This window comes from Nesoenas mayeri (genome assembly GCF_963082525.1).
Source record: "Nesoenas mayeri genome assembly, chromosome: 7".
Classification (NCBI taxonomy): Eukaryota; Metazoa; Chordata; class Aves; order Columbiformes; family Columbidae; genus Nesoenas; species Nesoenas mayeri.
The window spans coordinates 30,742,004-30,762,468 of NC_137551.1; the positions used below are offsets into that span (position 1 = coordinate 30,742,004).

Genomic DNA, 20,465 nt, shown 5'->3' on the forward strand with positions numbered 1-20,465 from the left:
CCACTCTAAAAGCAAACCCGGAACCACTCAAGGTCTCCCCATTTGAAACGGAGTTTTACTATTTTTCCTATGCTTGTTTAGTCCTGTTGTTTTGTTCTTGGGGGATGAGAATGGGGTGAACTCGCTCGTGCAGGTCTCCCGGATGTGCACGGGGATGACAAGTGTTTGCAACTGGTCTCCTTCACTGCCTCATCTGCAGCAGTGTCCATCCCACATGGTGAATTCTCTCCCTGCCTGCAGCATCCATCAGCAAACTCGCTTAGAAAGTGAGGAGGGGAAGAACGCGGCCATGGTTTCCTAATTATTCCCGGTTAAACCACCCGTTGCGGCTTTTGCCCCTGTTGCAGAGTAACTACTTTGCAACTTTAGGGGAAAGAGATAGATAAGAGGCGAGAAACTGACTCTTGGCGGACTCGGATGCTGTGCTTTGCCCTCGGTACCCAGCGCAGATTTAGGAAGTGGGTGTCTCACGATGCTTGTAGGTGAGAGCAAGGCGAGGGGGGAAAAGTCTTCATCCTTGCTCAGTTCAACAATGCTCTCTGGGTACCCCTGTTTATTCTCACTAAGGATTGGCTTGGGAAAATAGAATAGCCAGGGCACTGTAACATTGGCAATCTCAAAGCTCCTCTTGCATCGCTTTTACAGTGGGGTCTGTGGTTCACAGAAATATTAAATGCTAAAGGGGAAAGGGGGGAGAGAGACCAGAGTTAACGTTGAAGGTCTGCCAAATGTCACCTCAGTGTTACAATGACAAGAAAATATACTTTCCGTACAGCTCCCCTCCTAAGAAATTTGTTCTGAGGGATTTGACAATCTTGCAGATAAAGTAACTGCTTGTTACACTTAACTGATCATGCTCCCTCATGGCCGGCCGGCGTTTCCTCGCTGCACTTAGTAATACCTGTGCAACCTGGGTTGTAGTAGCATTGTCATTGATTTCCAAGGTAACTGCTTTTTAGCTCTTCTGAGCAGACATGTCTGCGTAGGGGGGGGAAAAGTCTTTTCCCCACTCCCTGAAAGGATGATGGTAAAGTGCTATATCGGAAAAGAGAGGAGGCTTCTCTAAATTTTGATAACGGCAGCCGACAATTTAGAAATAAGATCTCACAGCCAACATGACAGTGGATTTTGAGCATTCAGAAAACACCAGGCCAAAAAACTGGAGACATCTTGATCTTTTAAGACAGCTTTTCCAGTACTTTAAGTGAAGGGGGGGAGTGGGGAAAAGAAAAAGAGAGAGAGAAAAGCTGCAAGGAAAATAATACAAAGCCAGCACAATTGGCATCTAGACAGTAAAGAAAAAAGTTTTTGAGGTTAAGAGAAGGAAAGACAAAGCTGTTATGTACCCGAGGGATGCAATTTTAGTGGGAATGGAAGATTTGAGTGGTAAAGGAGGAGCGCTTGCCTCTGGGTTCTCTCTCTTCCAGCAGTTCGGCTGCTGGCATCTCAATTTGAATTGCTGGGTGAGTAGCACTTTCTGCATGCGCGCTTTGCTTTCCGTCTTGACCATTGAACTTCTGATGTGACTTCTCTCTCCCTCTCCCCCCCTCTTTCCTTTCCTCCTGTGTGGAATAAAAAAAAAGGGGGGGGGGATGAAGGGGAGGGCTGTGGGAAAGAAATCAAGCACGCATCTCCAGCTGTGACCTTTGTTAGCGACGTTGTTTTTATTTATTTATTTGACGGTAATCGTCTTTTTTAGTGGGGGAAGCGTGACTTTTCGATGACACTTTAATTTTCCAGTGGTGGCGAGGAGCCGAGCGGCAGAGCGCCGTTTTGTCGCGGCACAATGGTGCGGCGGGGCAGAGTTGTTGCACTCCTCCTCTTTGCCCTTCCCTCCGCCTGATTTTGGGGTTTGGTTTATGGAAAGGGGGAAGAGAGGAGGGATTGAGGGGGGGAAGAAAGAAATCTTTTTGCTCGTGCATCCAGGGTGGGATCGGGGTGTGTTTGGGGGGGTGGTGTTTCGGAGCCCGGTGTACAGCAGGTTTCAGGGGCTGGTTTGTGGATGCTGAACAATGGTTAGCAGCGAGGGAGAAGCGTGTGCGCCTGTGTTCGCTGCGCGTTACATCCGCAGTCACACATTCACACGGTGACCATGACATCACTAGCTTTTCTGTTCTTTTTCTCCTTTGGGGCGGAGGGGGTCACTTCAAAGCTTTCTTCAGTTCAGTACGATATTTCCTTAACTCTGAAACCATGAAGGTAAAAATGTTTGTTGGTTTTTTTTGTTTTGGTTTGTTTTGGTTTTTTTTAAGGAGAAAAAGTTGGTTTGTAGCAGGGCACATATGTTACAGTTAAGGGGGTTTGGTGATGGAATGGTTAAACTCTTGTCATACACAAAACGAGGTTTTAATATTTTTTTTTAAATAATTAAAAATAATATTTAGTAGTTTTTAATTGGGTGCTTTTGATCCTGTGTTTGGTTAACACTCAGTTAAATTTCCTGAATCCTTCAGAAAGCTCAGCTGTAATGTGAAAGATGAAGATTTTAGGGACAATACATAAAAATGATTTCGCCAAGTGCTAAAGGAATGTGAAAAATAATACTGAATGTTGATAAATGTGAGATAACATGTTTTGACATGTGTTCGTTAGCAGAAGTCCATGAGACTCTTCTCTCCCATTAATATATATATTACAGAAAGTGAACCTATTCCTCAACCAATTTGGTACATTACCCATAATTATATACAGAAAATAGAAATGTATTTAATAATTTTAGAAAGCATCTTGTTTTCACAGGAGCTTTGGTGGGAGTTTTCTGCTGTTTTCTTTTCTAACTCTGCCAAGCTTGCTCAGAGAGTGACTCGATCCAGGAGGAAGATTCCTATCACCTCAGTATCCTGTGATACCTTTGCCTGAGCAGCTTAGTCGATTTACTTGCCTTTCCCTGTATATAACAAGGGATAAAATTTTGTAGCATTCATCTAAAATGAATTAATCTGAAAAGACAGTTTAGATGCTGCTTCTTTCACTGCATGTTATTGTAGACACAGGTTTTACGTGGCTGGTGATGGGATCTCGTAAGCATTTTACCTTTAGAGGAATGCATTGTATTGGGACTTTGGGCAAAAGGCCTGACACACTGTTTCTTTTCTACCAAAATATTTGCAAGGTGTTTTAGTTCTTATGTGCATTTAACATCACATTTTTAGGGAAGCTTTGTGGAATTTATTCAAGAAGTAATTGATCTGGACTTGCTTAATTTCATCACTCGGTTGTTTTGGGGTGGTGTTTAATGTTTTTAGCACATTAAAAAAAAATGAAAACGTTTGTTATTTGTTAAGCTATTTAGTATACATTTGCTAGATACTTTGTATATTGTTGTTGAGCACAGTCCGCTATAATTTGTGAACACTGCATTTTAAAAAGCTGTGCTGAAAACCTGGCATTGTATCTTAAGGCATGTATATGCATGTTAGTTTTTTAATAACGCTCTTATTGCCAAATACAAGTGGGTATACAAGTGGCACGCTAGTTCTTTTCATTTCCTGCAGTTTTTTAACAGCCTTACATTCAAGTTCTTACTGTAGACGTAAGTCACAGATACCCTAACAAAATCAGTGGAGCTATTTCTCCTACGATATATATCTGTCTAGTGCTGAAATATGCGATTCACATGCAAGAATTAAAGCTGTTTCTAATGTGCCATTTCAGACAATGCTAGGCAGTAAATAAAATTGTATTACTTGGTATTCAAACAAAGCATGTAACAAATGAGGCCTGTCAGGGCAATTACAAGCACCCTTTTGCTTGCGTTCACTTCTCCCTTCTTCCCATCTTTTCTGAATTTCTGTGCTTGCGTTATTGCTCTGTGTCTCTCTCTTCTCCAACACCCTTAATGTTGAGGACCGTTTTAATGTTCAGGATTGTTTCCTGAAGACTTGCTGAGGTTTCACCCCTCTTTTTGCTTAGCGGTGGTGCATCCAGCACACCTTGTGCCAGTGCTGTGTAAGAGAACTATGATTTTGGTTTTAGCCTGATGTGTGCTAAGTCTTTCTGCTTTTTGTCTTGCTAGACATGAAGGAAAGCTTGCCTGCTCTAAAGAGATAATATCTGTCTAGTAATTAACTCAAGTACACAAAGAAAGCCAGTGTTTGTCAGGTTGGGGAAGAAACCTTGCCTCTCCTTTTGCAATGGGAGAAATAGATCTGGGCACCTCCCTGCCTGAAACTCGGGAGAGTCTGAGCACTACCCTGTCCTCATCATACAGGGAAATCCCTCGGTTGATCCAATAATCTCTAATTTTGAGATACAATGTAAGTCTTGACTGGGTACGTGCAGGCCAGTTTCTGGCCTATAGGCTGTCGTAACTCTGGTGTCCAGATTTGTTTGCCAAGATGTGGCAGGGCAGATGCAGCAGAGTGCTTTCTCTTTATCAATAAAGCATTAAGAGAATGAGTGAGGTAAAAATGTAACTGGCATCCAGGTAATGCTGAAGGATCTCAAAATATACAGCTGTGTCTAAGCAGGTGCTTGCTTGGGTCTGACCTGACATCAGAGTAACACCTCGTGGTCCAAGGATGCAGCACTTCACTTGTATTTAAAACTCTCAAGTTTCTTTTTTTTTCCACTTCTAATTAAAAAAAAAAGCAAAAAAAAAGATCAAAACCCACCCCAAATACCGTAGCAGTAAGATTACAGTCCCCAACAGCTTTGAAAACAAAATGTTAGCACAGTTAATACTCATGTTTTACTACTAGTGTTTTTAATTCTCCTGCACAAGAACTAACAGGCAGTAATTAGACAGTGAAACCCCAGTTCTTTGCCTTTTACGCTAGAGGATTTGGCGTATGCTAATTGTCACCAGATCATTTCACATAATTGCCTTTTGGCGAAATTAAGTGGAAATTTCCTGAACATCTTAAACCCTCGCTTCCCCACCCCCTCCCCTTGGTACCTTCCTTCCCTTACAGGAAGGATACTGAAAATGTCAAGCACGGTGGCTTAGTGCTCCAGCATGCGGGGGGCACTTCGTCACAGTTAAAGGGGGACAGGGGGGAAGAAAACTATTATTTTCTTGAATGAATTGCTGGACACTTGAAGCCAGGAAGCTGATTTTGTTATTTTGTCTGAGAAGTTACTGGTAGAGCATGGGGGTTTTTTTGGAAAGCCTTGCAGGAGCAAGTAGGCACTCGCTGGCCTGGGAAGTGGTCAGGGAGGGAGGGGGTAGAAGCAGAAGGATGCAGATATGTGTCACCGTGTCCCCCCCATCCCTTGTGTCCTTCCTCCCCCCCCCCCCCTTTTTTTTTTTATATATTAATGGGAGGGCAGTGAGTGGTTGGGGTTTTTTTGTCAAGCTCCGTTGGGGAGGGAGGAGCATTGTCCCAGCACATGGTTGTCAGTGCTCCTGTCATCATTTATGTGAACGAAGAAAATGAGCCTTTTTTTAGCAGGGCGAGTTGTGATTATCAATAGAGGCCTTGTCTCCCGCCACAATGGGCAGTTAGCTTAGGGCAGGACCTTAGGCAGAAATCAGCTACATTAAACTGTGAAAGGGCTCGGGCCACTGTATCAGCCATTATGGAGCAAGGGGAAGTAGTTTTGAGGAAAAAAATGCTTAGTCAGGTGTGAAGGCATCCTTAAAAACAAACAAAAAAAAAAAAACCAACTGTGGCTCCATTAGCTAAACAGAGCCAGGTAAAATTAAATACTTTATTTTTCCCAGGAAGTGCTTCATCACTGGCATTGAATTTCTATGCTTGGGAAGGTGGTGAGGACTTAGTTACACACAGCTGGTGGGTTGGGTTGGTTTTAGCTTTTCAGTTCACCTGAATGGTTTGCGGTTTCCTTGCTGAAGTTGGGGGTGCCACCCAGAGCAGCCGCTGATGTGGGTGATCCCCAGGGCCAGAGTGGTGTTACCGGTGGATGCCCTGCTCCAGGTGTTGGTGACATCAGCTGGAAAAGGAAGAATATTCCAATATTTGCAGCAATATTTTGAGATTTGCCTTTTCTTGCAACTTAGCTTTTTTGATTTGGGGGAATATATGTCATTCCTAGGCAGAACCAAGGAGAGATCAGCCTTGAGAAAAAAAGAAACTCTCCTTTTATGAGCATCTTTGGAGCTGCAGAGCAGCTCAGGAACATCTGTTAGCATTTCAGTGGCCATAGTCAGCATAACTGCAATGACACCATCTGGGAAATACAGGGAGACAAGTTATAAACCTATTTTTTAAAGCAAACTGGTATTGAATGGTACCCTTTACTTATCCCAGGGAACAACTCCAGGAGGGCCTGCTAATTCAAGACCACTGTCGACCTTCTGCATCCACCCTGGAGGAAGGGAAAAGGCTGACAAACCTTCTTCTGTGCTGCTTTTGTTTTATTGTATTAAGCTCATAAAGGCACTTTCAGGGCCCATCTTTCTTCAGCAGAAAGGGAAAGCAATGGGGGAACGGGGAAGAGGAGGACATGGCAAAGAGGCGGGCAGAGCTCTGGCTCCGTTTGTTTTCAGTGTCTGTTGATTAATAGGTTTTAAGGTGAATGGCGAGCTCTCATTCTTCCTCTGTTATAGTGGAGGAAGGGGAGGGGAGTCTGGGGTGCAAGAGCATGATTAGTGCCCCTGATGCAACATTCCTCGTTGCGGGGTGTCGGGGGTGCCCAGAGGGCAACAGCCCGTCCCAGCCTCGCCAGCAGGACTGGAGGCTTCAGGTACGACACTTCAAAGGTCACCCTGGGCTGAGGAAGGGGGTCCCTCCCGGCTGCGGCCATGCCTGGGACAGGCAGAGTTTGGGGCAGGAGCATCCCCATCGAGCAGAGTCTCCCGGCAGCTGCCTTGCTGAGGCCGAAGGGTTCAGCTGCTGCGATGCTGCAATGGAATGATGGCTTGTTTTCAGCCTGGCTGGCTTTTTTTGCAGACCTGGTTTTGCCACACCACGTTATCCCAGCAAGGGCAATTCCTCCGGCCTCTCTGGCATGTTTTTCTCTGACTTCGAGTTGATACCATGTTTTTATTACCACAGCCAAACAAGCTATGAATTTGCAAACAGAAATCGCAGTAACAAACTCCTCCTATTTAAAGGTTGGTTTCACTTTGTGTGCTCAACAATACAATGTTTCATCTTGTGCAAGTCTTGTGTTGCTTTCAGAGACTTAGGAACTATTGATTTATGCAGCATGTATTAACTTCTTCAATAAATGGGGAGTATTCATCAGTGGGGTGTATTAAATTGGGCTGTAAATGCACAGAAGCATCTTTCATCCTGTTAATGAAATGTCCTTACCATGCAACAAAGACTAATACACAGCAATTTATACACACAATCCCCTGCAGTTTAAATCTGAAGTTCAGATATTTCTTTTGTTCCCTAAAGGCACCTATTGGAATTTAGGCTAAATGGATCTCAGTTGCCCTCTCAAACATATATCAGTCCAACATTTTTTGTGTTGTTTTGAGGTTTTTTTTGGAGGGGTTGTTTGTTTGTTTGGGTTATAGGGGGGAGGGTGATTATTTCTTCTTCTCCTTCATTCCAGGGCTGCGTTATTGTTTAAAATCATCTGTGTTTATGCACTCTCAGAAGCATTTCAAATTCATATAGAGAGATTTAGTAGTTGAGTCCCTATGGGGACAATTTCCTCTGATTTGCTTCAGGCAGGGGTTATCAAGAAAAGCAAACTTACGGGGTTTTTTTTGCAATTCTTTACCGTGGCCTCTAACCCAGCATAGGAGACCTCAGCTTTCGGTGGGGAGGAGTGATTTATCAGCAGATGACTTGGTACTTTGTAGATGCTGGGATTTGTCTCCCGAAATCTCCACTTGTTCCCGTCCTGTTACCACATGCCCTGATGCTAATCTCTGTGTACCAGCACCGCAATCCTTTCTGTGCCCGACATAACCATACATGGAGTTCTTCAACTTGCCAGAGAAATTCCTGCATCTCACAATGGCTTCTAGCTTAAAAGTACCCTTGATAAAGTACAGGCAGATGTGTCTTGGAGAAGGGCCTTTTGCAGGGGGGGTGGCTGAGGTCGTCTAATAGGTGTCTCCTATTGATGGCTGCTGTGGTTTACCTTTCACTGCCAGTGGATGGGGTTAGGACCACACTTGTTACTCAGGCAGAGCTCCCATTGGCTTCAAAGGAAGATGCATGTGCGGGATTAATCCTGCTCTTTTCCAGCTAGTCCTTTCTTTTTCTGTTTTCCGAGGAAGCTTAGTTAACTCCAGGAACGCTACTTTTAAAGAGCAGCTTATTTAGCGTATTATGCTAAATGATTATGATTAGTTTGGCTTGTGACTTGTGCATGCTATTCTGAGCGGAGTTGCAGTCCCTTTTCCCAGTGTGTGATAAACAGTGCAAAACCGAATACAAACCAAGCCCGGGGCAGTGATAGAGATGCAGACTGATTTGCAGGGACAGTGAATCATGCTTCTCTGTCCTGCAGAGCGTATTTTTGAGCATGTAGATGACAGTTTCTCCTTTTCCCCATGGTGCTTTCTTCCCACACCTCTGCCCCAGCATCATCAGAATGGCTAAGAAGTATCCTATACTTACATCCAATGTCTTAATCTGAATTGCCTCTTTGACTGCAGGGCAGTCACCCAAATAAAAATGACTTACCTGGGGATAAGTTTGCAGACTAAGGCTCAGACTCTTGCTTATTTTCCTTTTTCTTTTTTATTTTTCTCTGGAAGGTATTAAGTAAAATACACAATAATTCAGCACTTGTGCTGTTTTGTGAAGATATTGCAGGGGGTCTTGGTGTATCAAAGCAGTAGGTGGTAGTTTCCCACAGTTTACATGTAACCCCCTATGGTATATCTGGCTTTGGTGATACAGTCATTTAAGTCTAGCTTTCCTCTCACATGTTGTTTCTTGTTTGTCGGCTTAAGTCTGACCTTCTAGTGTTATTCTGTCACTTGCTTTTTTTTTTTTACTAATCAGTTCCAGTTTCTGTGAAAATAAGCTCTCCCTGGCAGACAGCCCTCAATGGCTCTCAGGATCTGGGTGAGGGGTTTTTGCCATGATGTGAAGGTAGCGCTGGGAGAGCACAGAGCTACAGCAGCTACCAGCCACACCATGGGCCACCTAACAGCAAGCATTCACTCAATTCTTGGCCAGCAAAAATATCTCTTATTGGAAACGGTGATTGTTTTGTGAACCAGATAAAGTGGTCATTTGGCATATAACGTCATGTGTTGTTGAGGAGATGTTAAGTTTGCATGGTGTGTAATATGATTTGTTACATGAAGCCCTCGCCAAACCTTTTGGTTACTTTTGGACTGCTTAGGTTAGTTCACTTGGAAGAGAACAGATTTTGGGTTAGAACATCTCCTCAGCTTTTTGAATTAAGGAGCTGAATCCCCATAGCTCCTCTGATGTGAAACCATTGTGGATCCATGCGGCCAAAAGTTGTCCTTGGTTGTACAGCTGGCGGAAGACCTGACGTACAGTCCAGCCAACACACCGTGCTGTGATTCATAGTGTTGGCTGTTGTGACCACGCTCTGTGCTGTGGCCGCTTGACACGGGACTCTCCTGCACCATGAGCGTGGTGTTAGAGGGAAATTGGTCTGTAGAAGGACTGCAAAGAGAAATAAATGCAGTAGAAGTTGTGGGAAGCATAAGCGCTGCTCTTTGGCTTTCTTCTCTTGGATGCATGCATTTTTTTGCATGTTATCAAAGGGGTGAGTCAAATAGCTGCGTATGGCTGGGGCTGGGGAGCCCCTTGGGTTAGAGCATCTCATCGGCTTTTTGAATTAAGGAGCTGGGGTGAGGGAGGCTGGAAGAGCGGAAGGTGAAGCTCTGCTGTGTCTTGACCAAAGCATGATGGAGGGACTTCTTGTTTGTTCTGGGGAAGACTGATGTTTCTTTTCCTCCTACCTCTCAGTCTCTCTTCCCTCTTCCTTCCCCCCAGTCTACAAACTCATTCTCAAAGAATAACTGAATTATTTTTTAAATGCTTTTAAGGGAAGCTCGGCAGCGTTGAGCCGAGATCAGATAATAACGTGTCTGCAGCGATGCGGCGAGGGCGGGTGTGTTTGGGGGTGCAGGGAGCGCACGGTGGGGTCCAAGCGGTCCCCGGGCAGGAGGGCAGCAGGGGAGCGCTGGCAGACCCTGGTCGGCAGCGGCGCTGTCGGGGGCCGCCGTGGTATCACCACTTTATTTTAATGTGATTCCTTTTACTTGATGTTAATGCAAGTTGTTCCTTACTTAAAGTAATAAAAGGAAATGAAGACACATTCTAAAATGAAACCTGACTCTAATCCATTCATCATCTAATACCAGCCTCTTTATCTTTGCTGGTACCTAATCTGGTTAAATGTCCCTGTTGTAGGATTTTAGTGAAAATCCTCTATGGGGAATAGGGTTTTTTGCAATTGGATTACTCGCAGTAAATGGTCCAGCAGTTCGCTTGTTTCAGCTTAATTTTTTCTTTGTGATCTTGTAAGGGTAAGTTACAGTTCAGGCTGCCTTTTCCTTTCATTCATTCACTCTTTTTTTTTATTGTTGCTAAGAAAAAGAGCTTTTTTTTTTTCCCCAAAGCTAGGAATGTGACAGGGAAAACCTCATATCTGCGTGATTATTCCCCCCACAAGAGTGTTAATTTCAATGGCTCTATCTGGATTTTTTGCCATTATTTATATAGCGGAATATTTTAGTAGCCTAATTCATTAGTATCCAGTTTCCATTTATTAGTGTTCTCTGATGAATTGATAATTAATCAGCTCTTCTAAAATATATATATATATAAAATATGCAGGTGATCGCTTGTCAGCTTAATGCTTGCTGATGAAGGGAATACTCTAGCACTACAAAGGCATTTTATGTGGAGTATTTGCAATGAGCAGTAAAATGCAGAAGTGAAGTGAGGACAGGAAGGGGAAAGGAAAAGACCTGCAGGTCAATGAGCATTTGGGTCTCGTGCTAATTAAATGGGGGACTCTGTCAGCCCCTCACTGATGAGTCTGCCTGGATCTTCGAGGTGAAACACAAGATGATAAAATAAAAAGGAGAAACGATAAAGAATTGCTCTTGCTCCGTGCAGGAGCGCGACAGGTCAAAAAGATTAAAGAAACTCAAGAGCAGGGAAAGTGCGTGAGTGGGTTTTAAGCAAGAGGGTGGGAAAACTGCAAGGGTGACGCCAAGAACGGATCTGGAAAAGTCTGAGGACCATGTTGGAATCCTGGGTCCTCAGATTTCTGTGTTGTTCCTTGTGCTGCAATGGGGAGTACCTGGCGCTCCTCTAACTCCATTGACCTTTTTCTCTTGACAGTCTAACAAAGTGCCAGTTGTGCAGCACCCACACCATGTACACCCTCTTACGCCGCTTATCACGTACAGCAATGAGCACTTCACACCGGGAAACCCTCCTCCACACTTACCAGCCGACGTAGATCCCAAAACAGGTAGGTGGGAAGTAATTTTGGTTTTCTTTTTCAGAGGGGGTGCATGGATCTTTCTATTTTGCATGTTAGGGGGAAAGAGTGTGGGAGGAAGGATTTCCCATGCTGGAGCACCAAAGGGGCTTGTAAAATGTCAAACACATGCAAGAACATGGACAAATTAGGGTTTTTTTTTTAAGCCAATTATGTTTCAGAAGGAAACCTACTGAGTGAATTTTCATAAAGCTTCTGCAGAGTGACACCGCAGTTGCATGTGTGAGGTCGTTCACAGGTGTGTTTCTTTGCAAGCCTGATACCCCATCTAGCAGTTCGATCCACCAAGTGCTTGGTTTGCATGCACGACCCAGAGAGTTAAACATGTACGTTCTGTGATCTGCACTTACAAAATTGCATCTGGAATTTTAAAGGTGGTGGGTCATGACCGGTTTCAAAATGAATCTCTTTTAATTCCCCAAATCCCATTGTTTCTGTGTCAGGAGTTCAACCATTTTTCTCCTATAATGTTGAATTTTCATCCACTGTAACTACTTATCTCCAGCTCTATACTCACAACTCTTTTCCCCAATGTAAGTCTACCCACCTCTCAGTTCAGTCTGAAGGGCAGTCTTCTTGAATATAGAGCACCGTGTAAAACCCTGACCAGATTTATTGGTGTTACAGAGTAGAATTTACATGTTATTCTAACTTTTTTAAGAGTCCCTGTTTAACCTGAGGGCCCAGAGAAGCAGAACAGTGTCAATCTTCTTTCTTTGAGCTGCATTAAGCTCCTAGTGACAGTGATTTTTGTTTTTGTTAATCCAAATCCCACAAAGTTAATTGGAAAGGACATCAGAAACTGAATTCACGGCAAAGGAATCGCGCTGTGTCAACCCTAATGTATGCAGATAATTTATCTAAAGTCCAGCCCTTCAATGAGGCCATGCAATAGCTGTTTTTGACTTACTCTGCTTCAGTTGGGGCCCTCTTTTAATTGTGCTTAATGCTAACTTTGCATGGCTTAAAAGGAATCCATCTCGCCATCCCTGGGTATTGCAAGTGAATGGCATAGTCAACCTCTCATTTAAATAATGGTAGTACAGGGAATAGCTTTTAAATGGTTATCGTAAAACATATGATTAACGTCTGTAGACTGTTTACTTTTCTTCTGTGAACATTCTTTCAAGTGTGCAAATAGCTCGCCGGATGGTTAAAGCCCAGTTAATCTGTTTGGGTTTTGTAATGGAGAAAAAGCAATGTCTGCATGAAAATGTCACACAAGGAGATTTAATTTAGAGATTAAAAGCTTCCTGAGCGACTTAAAAAAAATATTTTTTAACCATGAATACAGTACCCCTTCCTTTTAATGCTCTCTGTTTTAATATTGTTTCTGCTGTGTAATTGTGCTCTGACTTGTTAATTGAAAGACCCAGTCTTGTAACCCTTGCTCCTCTGAGTAATTCCTACTTACTCTGAAAGTCAGGAGTGTTAAGATTTAAGCCTTGTGACTGGAGCTGGTTTCTGCTGTCCGAGTAGGAGCTGCACCAGTTTCAGAGGGACAGATGGACTCTGTCCTACCCCACACACCTTCAGCATCTGCCCCCCTGTTTTTGCAAGTGCCTCCAGGGCTTCTCCCCTCCACCCATAGGTTTTGGAAAGGTTTCCTAGGTTTGCTCGAAAGCAAACATCGTTTGCAATTATAATGACTTCGTAGCTGATTTTGGAGGTTACTTTGGAGTCAGGCCATGTTATTGAGTACACAGTCAAAGTATGGGCAGGGCCTGTGCTCTTTTGGTGACTCTGAGACTAAAATAACCATGAAGTTGATACAGGGACTATCTTTCTGTAGAGTGTTTAGGACAGCACCTAACACAGTGTCACACCAAAACTAAAGCTGAGACTCCTAAATTCTCATCCTAAACAACAAAATAATTATCTCTATTTGAATAAGTGTCTGAGGGAGCGAATCCCATCAGTTTTTCTAGTTGAATCTCATTTAACAAGATGCCAAGAGGCTCACGTTACAGAGTAAGACTGTGAAACAGCCTTTGGAAACCTGAAGTGAAGCCATGAGTATTGTAATAAAAATTAATAGATAGCAATTCAGAAACATATGTGCTTTTTCCGTATGTTTTTTTTTATTTTCATGTCTCAATACTAACACTGCTTTGTGTTCTTGTTCCATAGGAATTCCAAGGCCTCCACATCCTCCAGATATATCTCCTTATTATCCGTTATCACCAGGCACTGTAGGACAAATCCCCCATCCGCTAGGATGGTTAGTACCACAGTAAGGAGTTCCATTTTTTTAATTTCCTTTTTCTTTTTTTTAATGTGTAAAATTTATGTTGAAAACTGTGTGTGTGTGTGTGCGCATGCGTGTGTGCATTGAGATAAGTCTGTTTACCGACTGCCACTTCATTGGGTGGTTATGAATTTACCCACCTCATGAAGATTAATCAAAACTTATGCCGAGTCATGTGGTCTTAAACTTGAGCAGCTAGGCAGAGCTTTGCGTGTCGTCTCAACGAGCTGATGACTTGTGAAGCCGGAATTTTTAAACCCTTTTGCAAAAATGTCCTTTTCTTGTTAATGCCCTTTCACTGCACCACATGGGCTTTTCTGAAATTTGGTTTTCTGGCAGCTCAGGGTGGTTCTTTTTTAACAGGGCCATCCTCACTATAAATGTGCAATTTTAAATTTCGTCGGCCTTCCCCGTTGAAACTGTTTTCATTTTTCTTGTGAAACAGTAGAGCTTTACATCGGCCAGTGAGCAGCATTCCTGCTTGAGACGTGACTGGGCAGTTGGCATCTGAGGAATGGAATTTTCTTGCAAACAAGAAAGAGAAATTAGTTTACTTTAAAACTGGCCAAATAAAAACCGTGGAAAGTTAGTTTGAGGTTTTGGTTTTTTTTCAGCTCCTTGTATCCCACTTGCAGAACCTTATTGGGTATGAGGTTCCCCCCAGTAACTGAGTCCTTGTTTTTTTTTCTTATGTTGCCACCTCTACAATTGTTTTATAATGCACTTAAGCACTACCTAGGTATTTTGTACAGTATGTTTGATTTAAATACCTATAAAATAAATTTGCATTGCCAGATACAACAGTTCTCTGCCTTATAAATCAAGACTGATTACTTTTCTCACATGACAAGCCTCATCAATTTTTGGAGAAATCATATTTCTTTAGAAATTAATTGCTCAAAGCTTGAAATAGTTTGTTCCTGCTTGAGGTTTTTTGACCAGCTGTGCTGAAATCCTTCTTCGCAAGTTTGCCCTCTGTAAGGAAAGTGGAGCTCACACCCCATAGAAGAGCAGGGCAGAGCAGGGTCCCCACGTGCACCCAGGTCTTGGGCAGGGAGAGGGTTTGTTGTCAAAGGTTTTGGGGGCCTTTCTCAGTCACAGAAGGGTGGATGCAGGAGAGCCGGAGCTGGGACCTTGGCCACAGCAGCCTGCTGCTGGCTGCTTTGCAGGGTGATGGTACGACTTGTTTGGGTAGGCGCTCTCCCACCCTGAGGCTGAGGCATGTTGCATGACCATCACCTTCCTGCAGAAGAGAAAACCAGAGCATCGCTCCCTGAAATCTTACATTCCTCCTCATTTCTGTTGATGTACTTTTTATGTAGGACACCCGGAACACTAGTAGAATGCAAGTCAGCTCCTTTTCGTCTTCTGAACTTGGAGGGCCTAGCTGCAGTACAGCCTTCTCGTGCTCCTGTGCTGCAACTGCTTAGGTCAAGTTTGCACAGTAACAGCCTCAGCATTTAAAACAAATGTACTCTAATGCCAAAAGTCAGAAACGTATAAAGGCATGAGAGCGGAGTGAAGAAATTCCGTGTTGCCATCGACCTGTGCCTTGTTGCACATCTATGTCTCAGAGCTTTACATCTTGGTGTGCACACATAGGTTTGTCCTCCTTGAGCCCCATGTCATGGCTGCCAAACCATGCGAATGTTGCCACGTGTGGCCAGCTTCATTAAGGAGGCGCTAATGACCTCCTCTGTCACGGCAAGACTCCCATCACCACTGCTGGTTTATAACAAGCCAACACCCATGGTGGACTTGCCTAACCTTAGTGGTTATTTTTGGGGGATGATACCATCACACTTTCTTTTTGCTCTAGGACAGTAGCATGGCCAACTTTGCAGAAGTGACCCAATGCGTTTATTCCCCCTGTCACTGCCACTCGTGCTTCACCATCAACTTCCCAACCAGTCTGTCCTCAACTGGCCTGGATGTCTTCAGCGTAGTAACCCCCCAGAAAGCATCCTGCCCAGTCAGATGACATATTTGAAGGGCAGATGAAAAGAACTAGCCAGCACAGACAAACCTCAATCAGGAAAAGTTGTGTGTCTTTCATGAGGATGCTGTTTTGCATGTTGCTGTATTTTTTAATTATTGTAATGAGGTGTGATTGTCTATTGGTTACCCACAATACTTCTTGGGGACTCTCCCCCGGTAACTCTTGTCAACACTTGTTAATCTGACAAAAGGCTACAAATTAAGCTCTGTTAATTTAATGTTTTCTCACCGAGATCTAAATACCGAAAGAGGCCCAAAGCGCAACTGAAGTCCTTTGATTCACTGTACTTTATTTTGGTATAAATTTACATTCATTATTGTTTTCCTTTGGATGTGTAGCCCTCAATTAGTGTGATGGCTCCATTAAAGCAAGCGAGACTTCGCCTTTAATTATTACAACAAAACACCTAGTTTCAGCTTGGGGAGAGGGTCTCTATTGACATAAGCAGAGGTTATAAAATTTAATTAGCCATTCCTATCAGATTTATGGCATTCAAATTGTTCTGTGTTTCTTTCCTTTGATCCTTGCTGTACAATCCCCAAGATTTTTGTTCTGATCAAATGAGAATAAAGCTTACTGTGCAGAGAGAAGTTTTTTGTTGTTCTTTTTTTTTTTAAACCCTTTTTTCTTTCTCTCATTCTCTCTTTCCCTTCTTTTTTGCAGGCAAGGTCAGCCAGTGTACCCAATCACGACAGGGGGTTTCCGCCACCCTTACCCAACCGCTCTGACTGTCAATGCTTCCATGTCAAGGTGAGTTCAAATGCTGAGGTCCTGAATCGAGAGCAAACGTGTAACTTCTCCTGCTGCCCTCTCTAGAGGAGGGCATTCCATGTAGGAAGCACATTCCTGAAAGCGCTTCAGTTAAACAGTTGTCCTTAGTTTTTCGGTGGGGCAGAAGAGGAGAGGACAAAAGACACCTTCCTGTCTGAGGACAAGAGGGTGTCCTATTGCTGTCATTTGACTTTACGAATTTGTTCTTGAGGGAGAGGTGAAAGAGCGGGAAGTCGTCTCTAGAGGCCAAACTGAACGAAAAAGCTGGGAGAATGGGATGTTGCAAAAGCAGGAAAGAGAAGTCGTGACACCCTTTGCTTTCTCGGTGGCTGTGACCTGAGCAGCCCTGCGTGCGAGAGGGGCGGCTCGGCGGGGAGGAGGGCTGCTCTTCAAGCAGGGTTGGGAGGAAGGTTATTGCGCTGTGTTTTCCCCTACCAAAGCTCCAAACACTGATAGTCAACATAAAAGGGCCTGCCTGACCCTCTAAAGCTTTAGAAGTATATGTTTCTCCCCCTCCCTACCTCCAATTAATTCCATCTAATTTTCCAGAGGCTGCTAGTTTTATTTACAAACTGGTTGGCAGCACTATGTTTAAGTAATCACTAATTGCTCCTAATGATATTTTTATTTTCTGTTCATCTGATTTTCAGTCTGGTTAATTAAATCGGTGGAGGTTTAGGCTTTCCTGATGGGCTGAAACAGCTAATCCATTTTGATGATGGCACATAATTAAATTAGCATGCATTACATAGCAAGGTTCCACATCTCTTCCTTGCTCTGTCCCTTCCTCTCCATCTCTGCAGTTTAATATGTGAAGGTTGGTGTATAGAGGATTTAAGGAGGAAAAGATTGGAGGGGGGAGTTGGTGGGAAAATCACCTTGTTGAGGAATGGAAACCTGTAACTAGAGCTCGTGAATAAATGGGTAGGGAAATAGTGTGGTGTGTGCTTCAGATAAGTAAAAGTGAAAAACTAAAATTTGCCCATGTTGCTCCAGAAAATAGAGAGACAACTGGAAAATAAACTTTTACAAAAAATTAATAGACCCAGCACAAGGGAGAAAAAAATCCTGGGCTGGGGAGAGAGCTGCAAATTTAAACAATGGTTCCCTCCCTCCATTTAGTCTTTTTTAATATCTCTAAAAGACTTGCAGGCACGGTGTGAGGCAAAGTAGAGCTTGATTTAGTTTAATTATTATTAGAGAGGCTAGTCATTTGAGGGAGGGGGGAGATGTGGGAGGGGGGGAGTCTGTATTCCCAAGATAGACTTTATGAAAGGTATCTAGTTAAAAAGAGTACACAGCAAATTAAATACATTATTGTGGTAATGGGACGACAGAAGTAGAGGTCTATTATACTTATGGCAGTTATAGGAAATGTAGGCTCCTTGCCCTGTTCTAGCACATCCTTTGATATTCATTCCATTCAGCAGCAGGGCCAGGACTTCTCAGAATTAAGTGATGGGTCATTATACTTTAAACACCATGGAGAAGCCTAGATTGGCAATTAAACAGCACTTGCTGACACTCGCTTGTGCCACCCTGTGACCCCCTTTAGATTGAGTTGTTGGAGCTCGGGGCCCTCAGCCTGCTAAATTGGTAGCAGGCACTTCTCCTGACGAGGGCTGGCTCTGAAATCTGCCGGCTTCAAAGGGAGCAAGATCATGTATAAACCATAATGTGGGTGCACCGTGGCTCAAAAAATAAGGCAGGAATAGATGAAATGTTACAAGTGCAAGGGGAAAATGAGAGAATAATGACAAATCTAATGCAACTCAAAGCAGAATTGTTGCACAGAAAAATGCATCCCACTGCTTGTGCATAAAATCAAGGCAGGCAGATGACATCCAGTTAACAGAAACATGTCAACAGTGAAGTAAAGTGAGAGTGAGTAAGAGAGAAGCCCCTGAGACAGCCAGGAACAAAAAATTAGTTGTCCTTAACAAGTTAAGACTCATCATTATATTCTGGCTTGGAGCCATAAAAGGAGACAGTGGTGTATAATGAGCTGCTTAGAATTTTTAGGGTGTTTATTGCAATTCATGGAATACTTGTCTAGAGAAAAAAATACGGAGGGATGTCGTAGGCGAAGGTGAGAGGTGTGCATATACGCACACAGCCTTTCTTTTTGTCTCTGACATAAGCCCATACGCGCACACATGCTCAGGCGCACCCGCAGACCAACGAATGGAGTTCAGCTGGTTATCCTTTGTTTGAGCCCAGAAACTTCTCTCCTGGTTTCCCATACGTGGGAACACCCTCTGGGCAGGCTGTGCTCCGATACATGGTTCGATGCCTGTTTCCTCCTGCCCGCTGTATCAGCTGGAGCTCCGGAGCTCAGCCATGGGACAGCCCTTGCCCCAAGTAGCCAGACGTGCTGCCAGTCCCAGCAACAGCCCCGCAGAGCCCTGGTACAAGCCTCAGGTTCTCTGTGCTGGCTCTGCCCAAATACCCAGGTCAGGGCAGAGCTTTGCATCCCCTGAGACCACATCCACATTTTTCCAGAGCCTTCCTTTAAAGGCGGTTCTCGTCTTTGCCTGCATTATGGTGGGATAGACCTTTAGAGCATATAATGCTTCCCAACCCTGAATATTCCCAAAGCTTAGTAATTATAGTTCATTAGTTAGAGTGTGCTTATGAATAGTTTATAAAAGGTTAATGAGTGACTAATAGTGATTTTCATAAATGGTTTAGGCTATTAAGGTAGTGTCTTCAGGTTGTTTTAACCGTTTACAACTCTTTCCTCTGCTTGGAGCATCACCCCACTAACTTCTTACGCATGCAATATGCTTATAACAACTCTTGATCCTTCATTAGTCCTCTGTAATATGCCTTTAATGTAAATTGAGAGAGGGTTAGCTGACTGATGGGCAAACAGTGGACCCACTATGAAAAAACAACTGCTGTGAGAGGAAATCAGGAAATAATTTAACAGAATTACACCAGACAAACACTGCACAGTAGTTAAGTGGTGGCAGTGGAAAATACCTTCTGTAATTGAAATTTCAGGGGAAATTCACTTTTGCTGAATGTAATTACTGAAGTTGGAGTGTAGCCAGGAACTTAAAAATTAACACTCTTTCCCCACTCATATTGCCATGTGAGTTGATGTCTACATGGAAATAAATAGGCACTAGAACTTTGGGCCAAACCTCACCCAGCCACTGAAGTCCATGGGATTGTGTGAGCTACTGCGAATTCTGGAACATGTTTTTATAGCCCTGAATGTAGGAAGGGGTGTGTAAGTCCAGTAGGCAGCCTTGAGTCTTGAACGGAGAGCTGTTCAGTGGGAAATAATGGTCACTGGTAACAAACACACAGCGTCCCTGGGGAAACTGCCACCCTGACAGTAACGACTGAGCCCTAGCTGCCTGTTGGTGAACGCTGCCATGTGTCTGACTTTTAGAGCTCAGTGGGTAAGATCTCATCCCAGCTGAAGTCAGTGGAGCTTTTGGCATCCTTGTTACAGCCAGGCTTTCACACAACATGTGCCTGTAGGCTTCTTCTCCTCTGCTGCCCTTCAGTCCCATTGGGTCACTCTACCATGGGCAAGTACTCCCTTTCTCCTAGAAAGGGATTGGGAAAACATTTTTACCATAAATAAGGGGTGAAGTTATGGGGTTTTTTTTTCAGATTTTCTTCACCCTTCACCATTTTTTATTAGCTGCAGGTACTTAAAACTTCATCAAAAATAAATAAAATATGACCCCCTATGTTTTGTTGAATTAGTTTCCCTTGAAGGTCCTGACCATACAACAATCCACCATATAGGCAGAGTTCATTTTTGAGTGTGTTTAGTTTTTGACCAGATCCTTATTTAAGAAGCTGGTCCATGACCCAGTTATCACAGAGACGTCATGACGTCCTCTCGAGGAAATTAACAAACACCATCTCTTTTCCCCATTAACTCGGTCTTTTGTGGTGTTTGGGAGCCCTTCTCCAGTGATGAGTCAAACCTTATTCAGTTCCACTCTCATGCCCTTCTGTCCTTGTGCTACCACTGCACTCAGCTCTTCTTCCTCGCTGCTCTGTACCCACTGCCCTTCCCACCATGTCCTCAAGTCAAACAAGTGCAGC

At 43.6% G+C, this 20,465-nt stretch overlaps 1 protein-coding gene across 12 annotated transcripts in view; it reads left to right on the top strand.

The window, feature by feature from the left end:
- Positions 1–20,465, top strand: part of TCF7L2 (transcription factor 7 like 2) — a 177,607-nt gene that overhangs the window by 138,541 nt on the left and 18,601 nt on the right. For 9 of the 12 annotated variants that reach the window (XM_080348021.1, XM_080348026.1, XM_080348032.1 and 6 more), the window contains 3 exons: positions 11,211–11,343; positions 13,504–13,606; positions 16,284–16,370. In XM_080348021.1, the coding sequence (XP_080204147.1) occupies positions 11,211–11,343; positions 13,504–13,606; positions 16,284–16,370 (323 nt within the window). The remainder of the gene's footprint in view (positions 1–11,210; positions 11,344–13,503; positions 13,607–16,283; positions 16,371–20,465) is intronic. The other 3 variants (XM_080348027.1, XM_080348024.1, XM_080348030.1) reach the window with 1 other exon arrangement.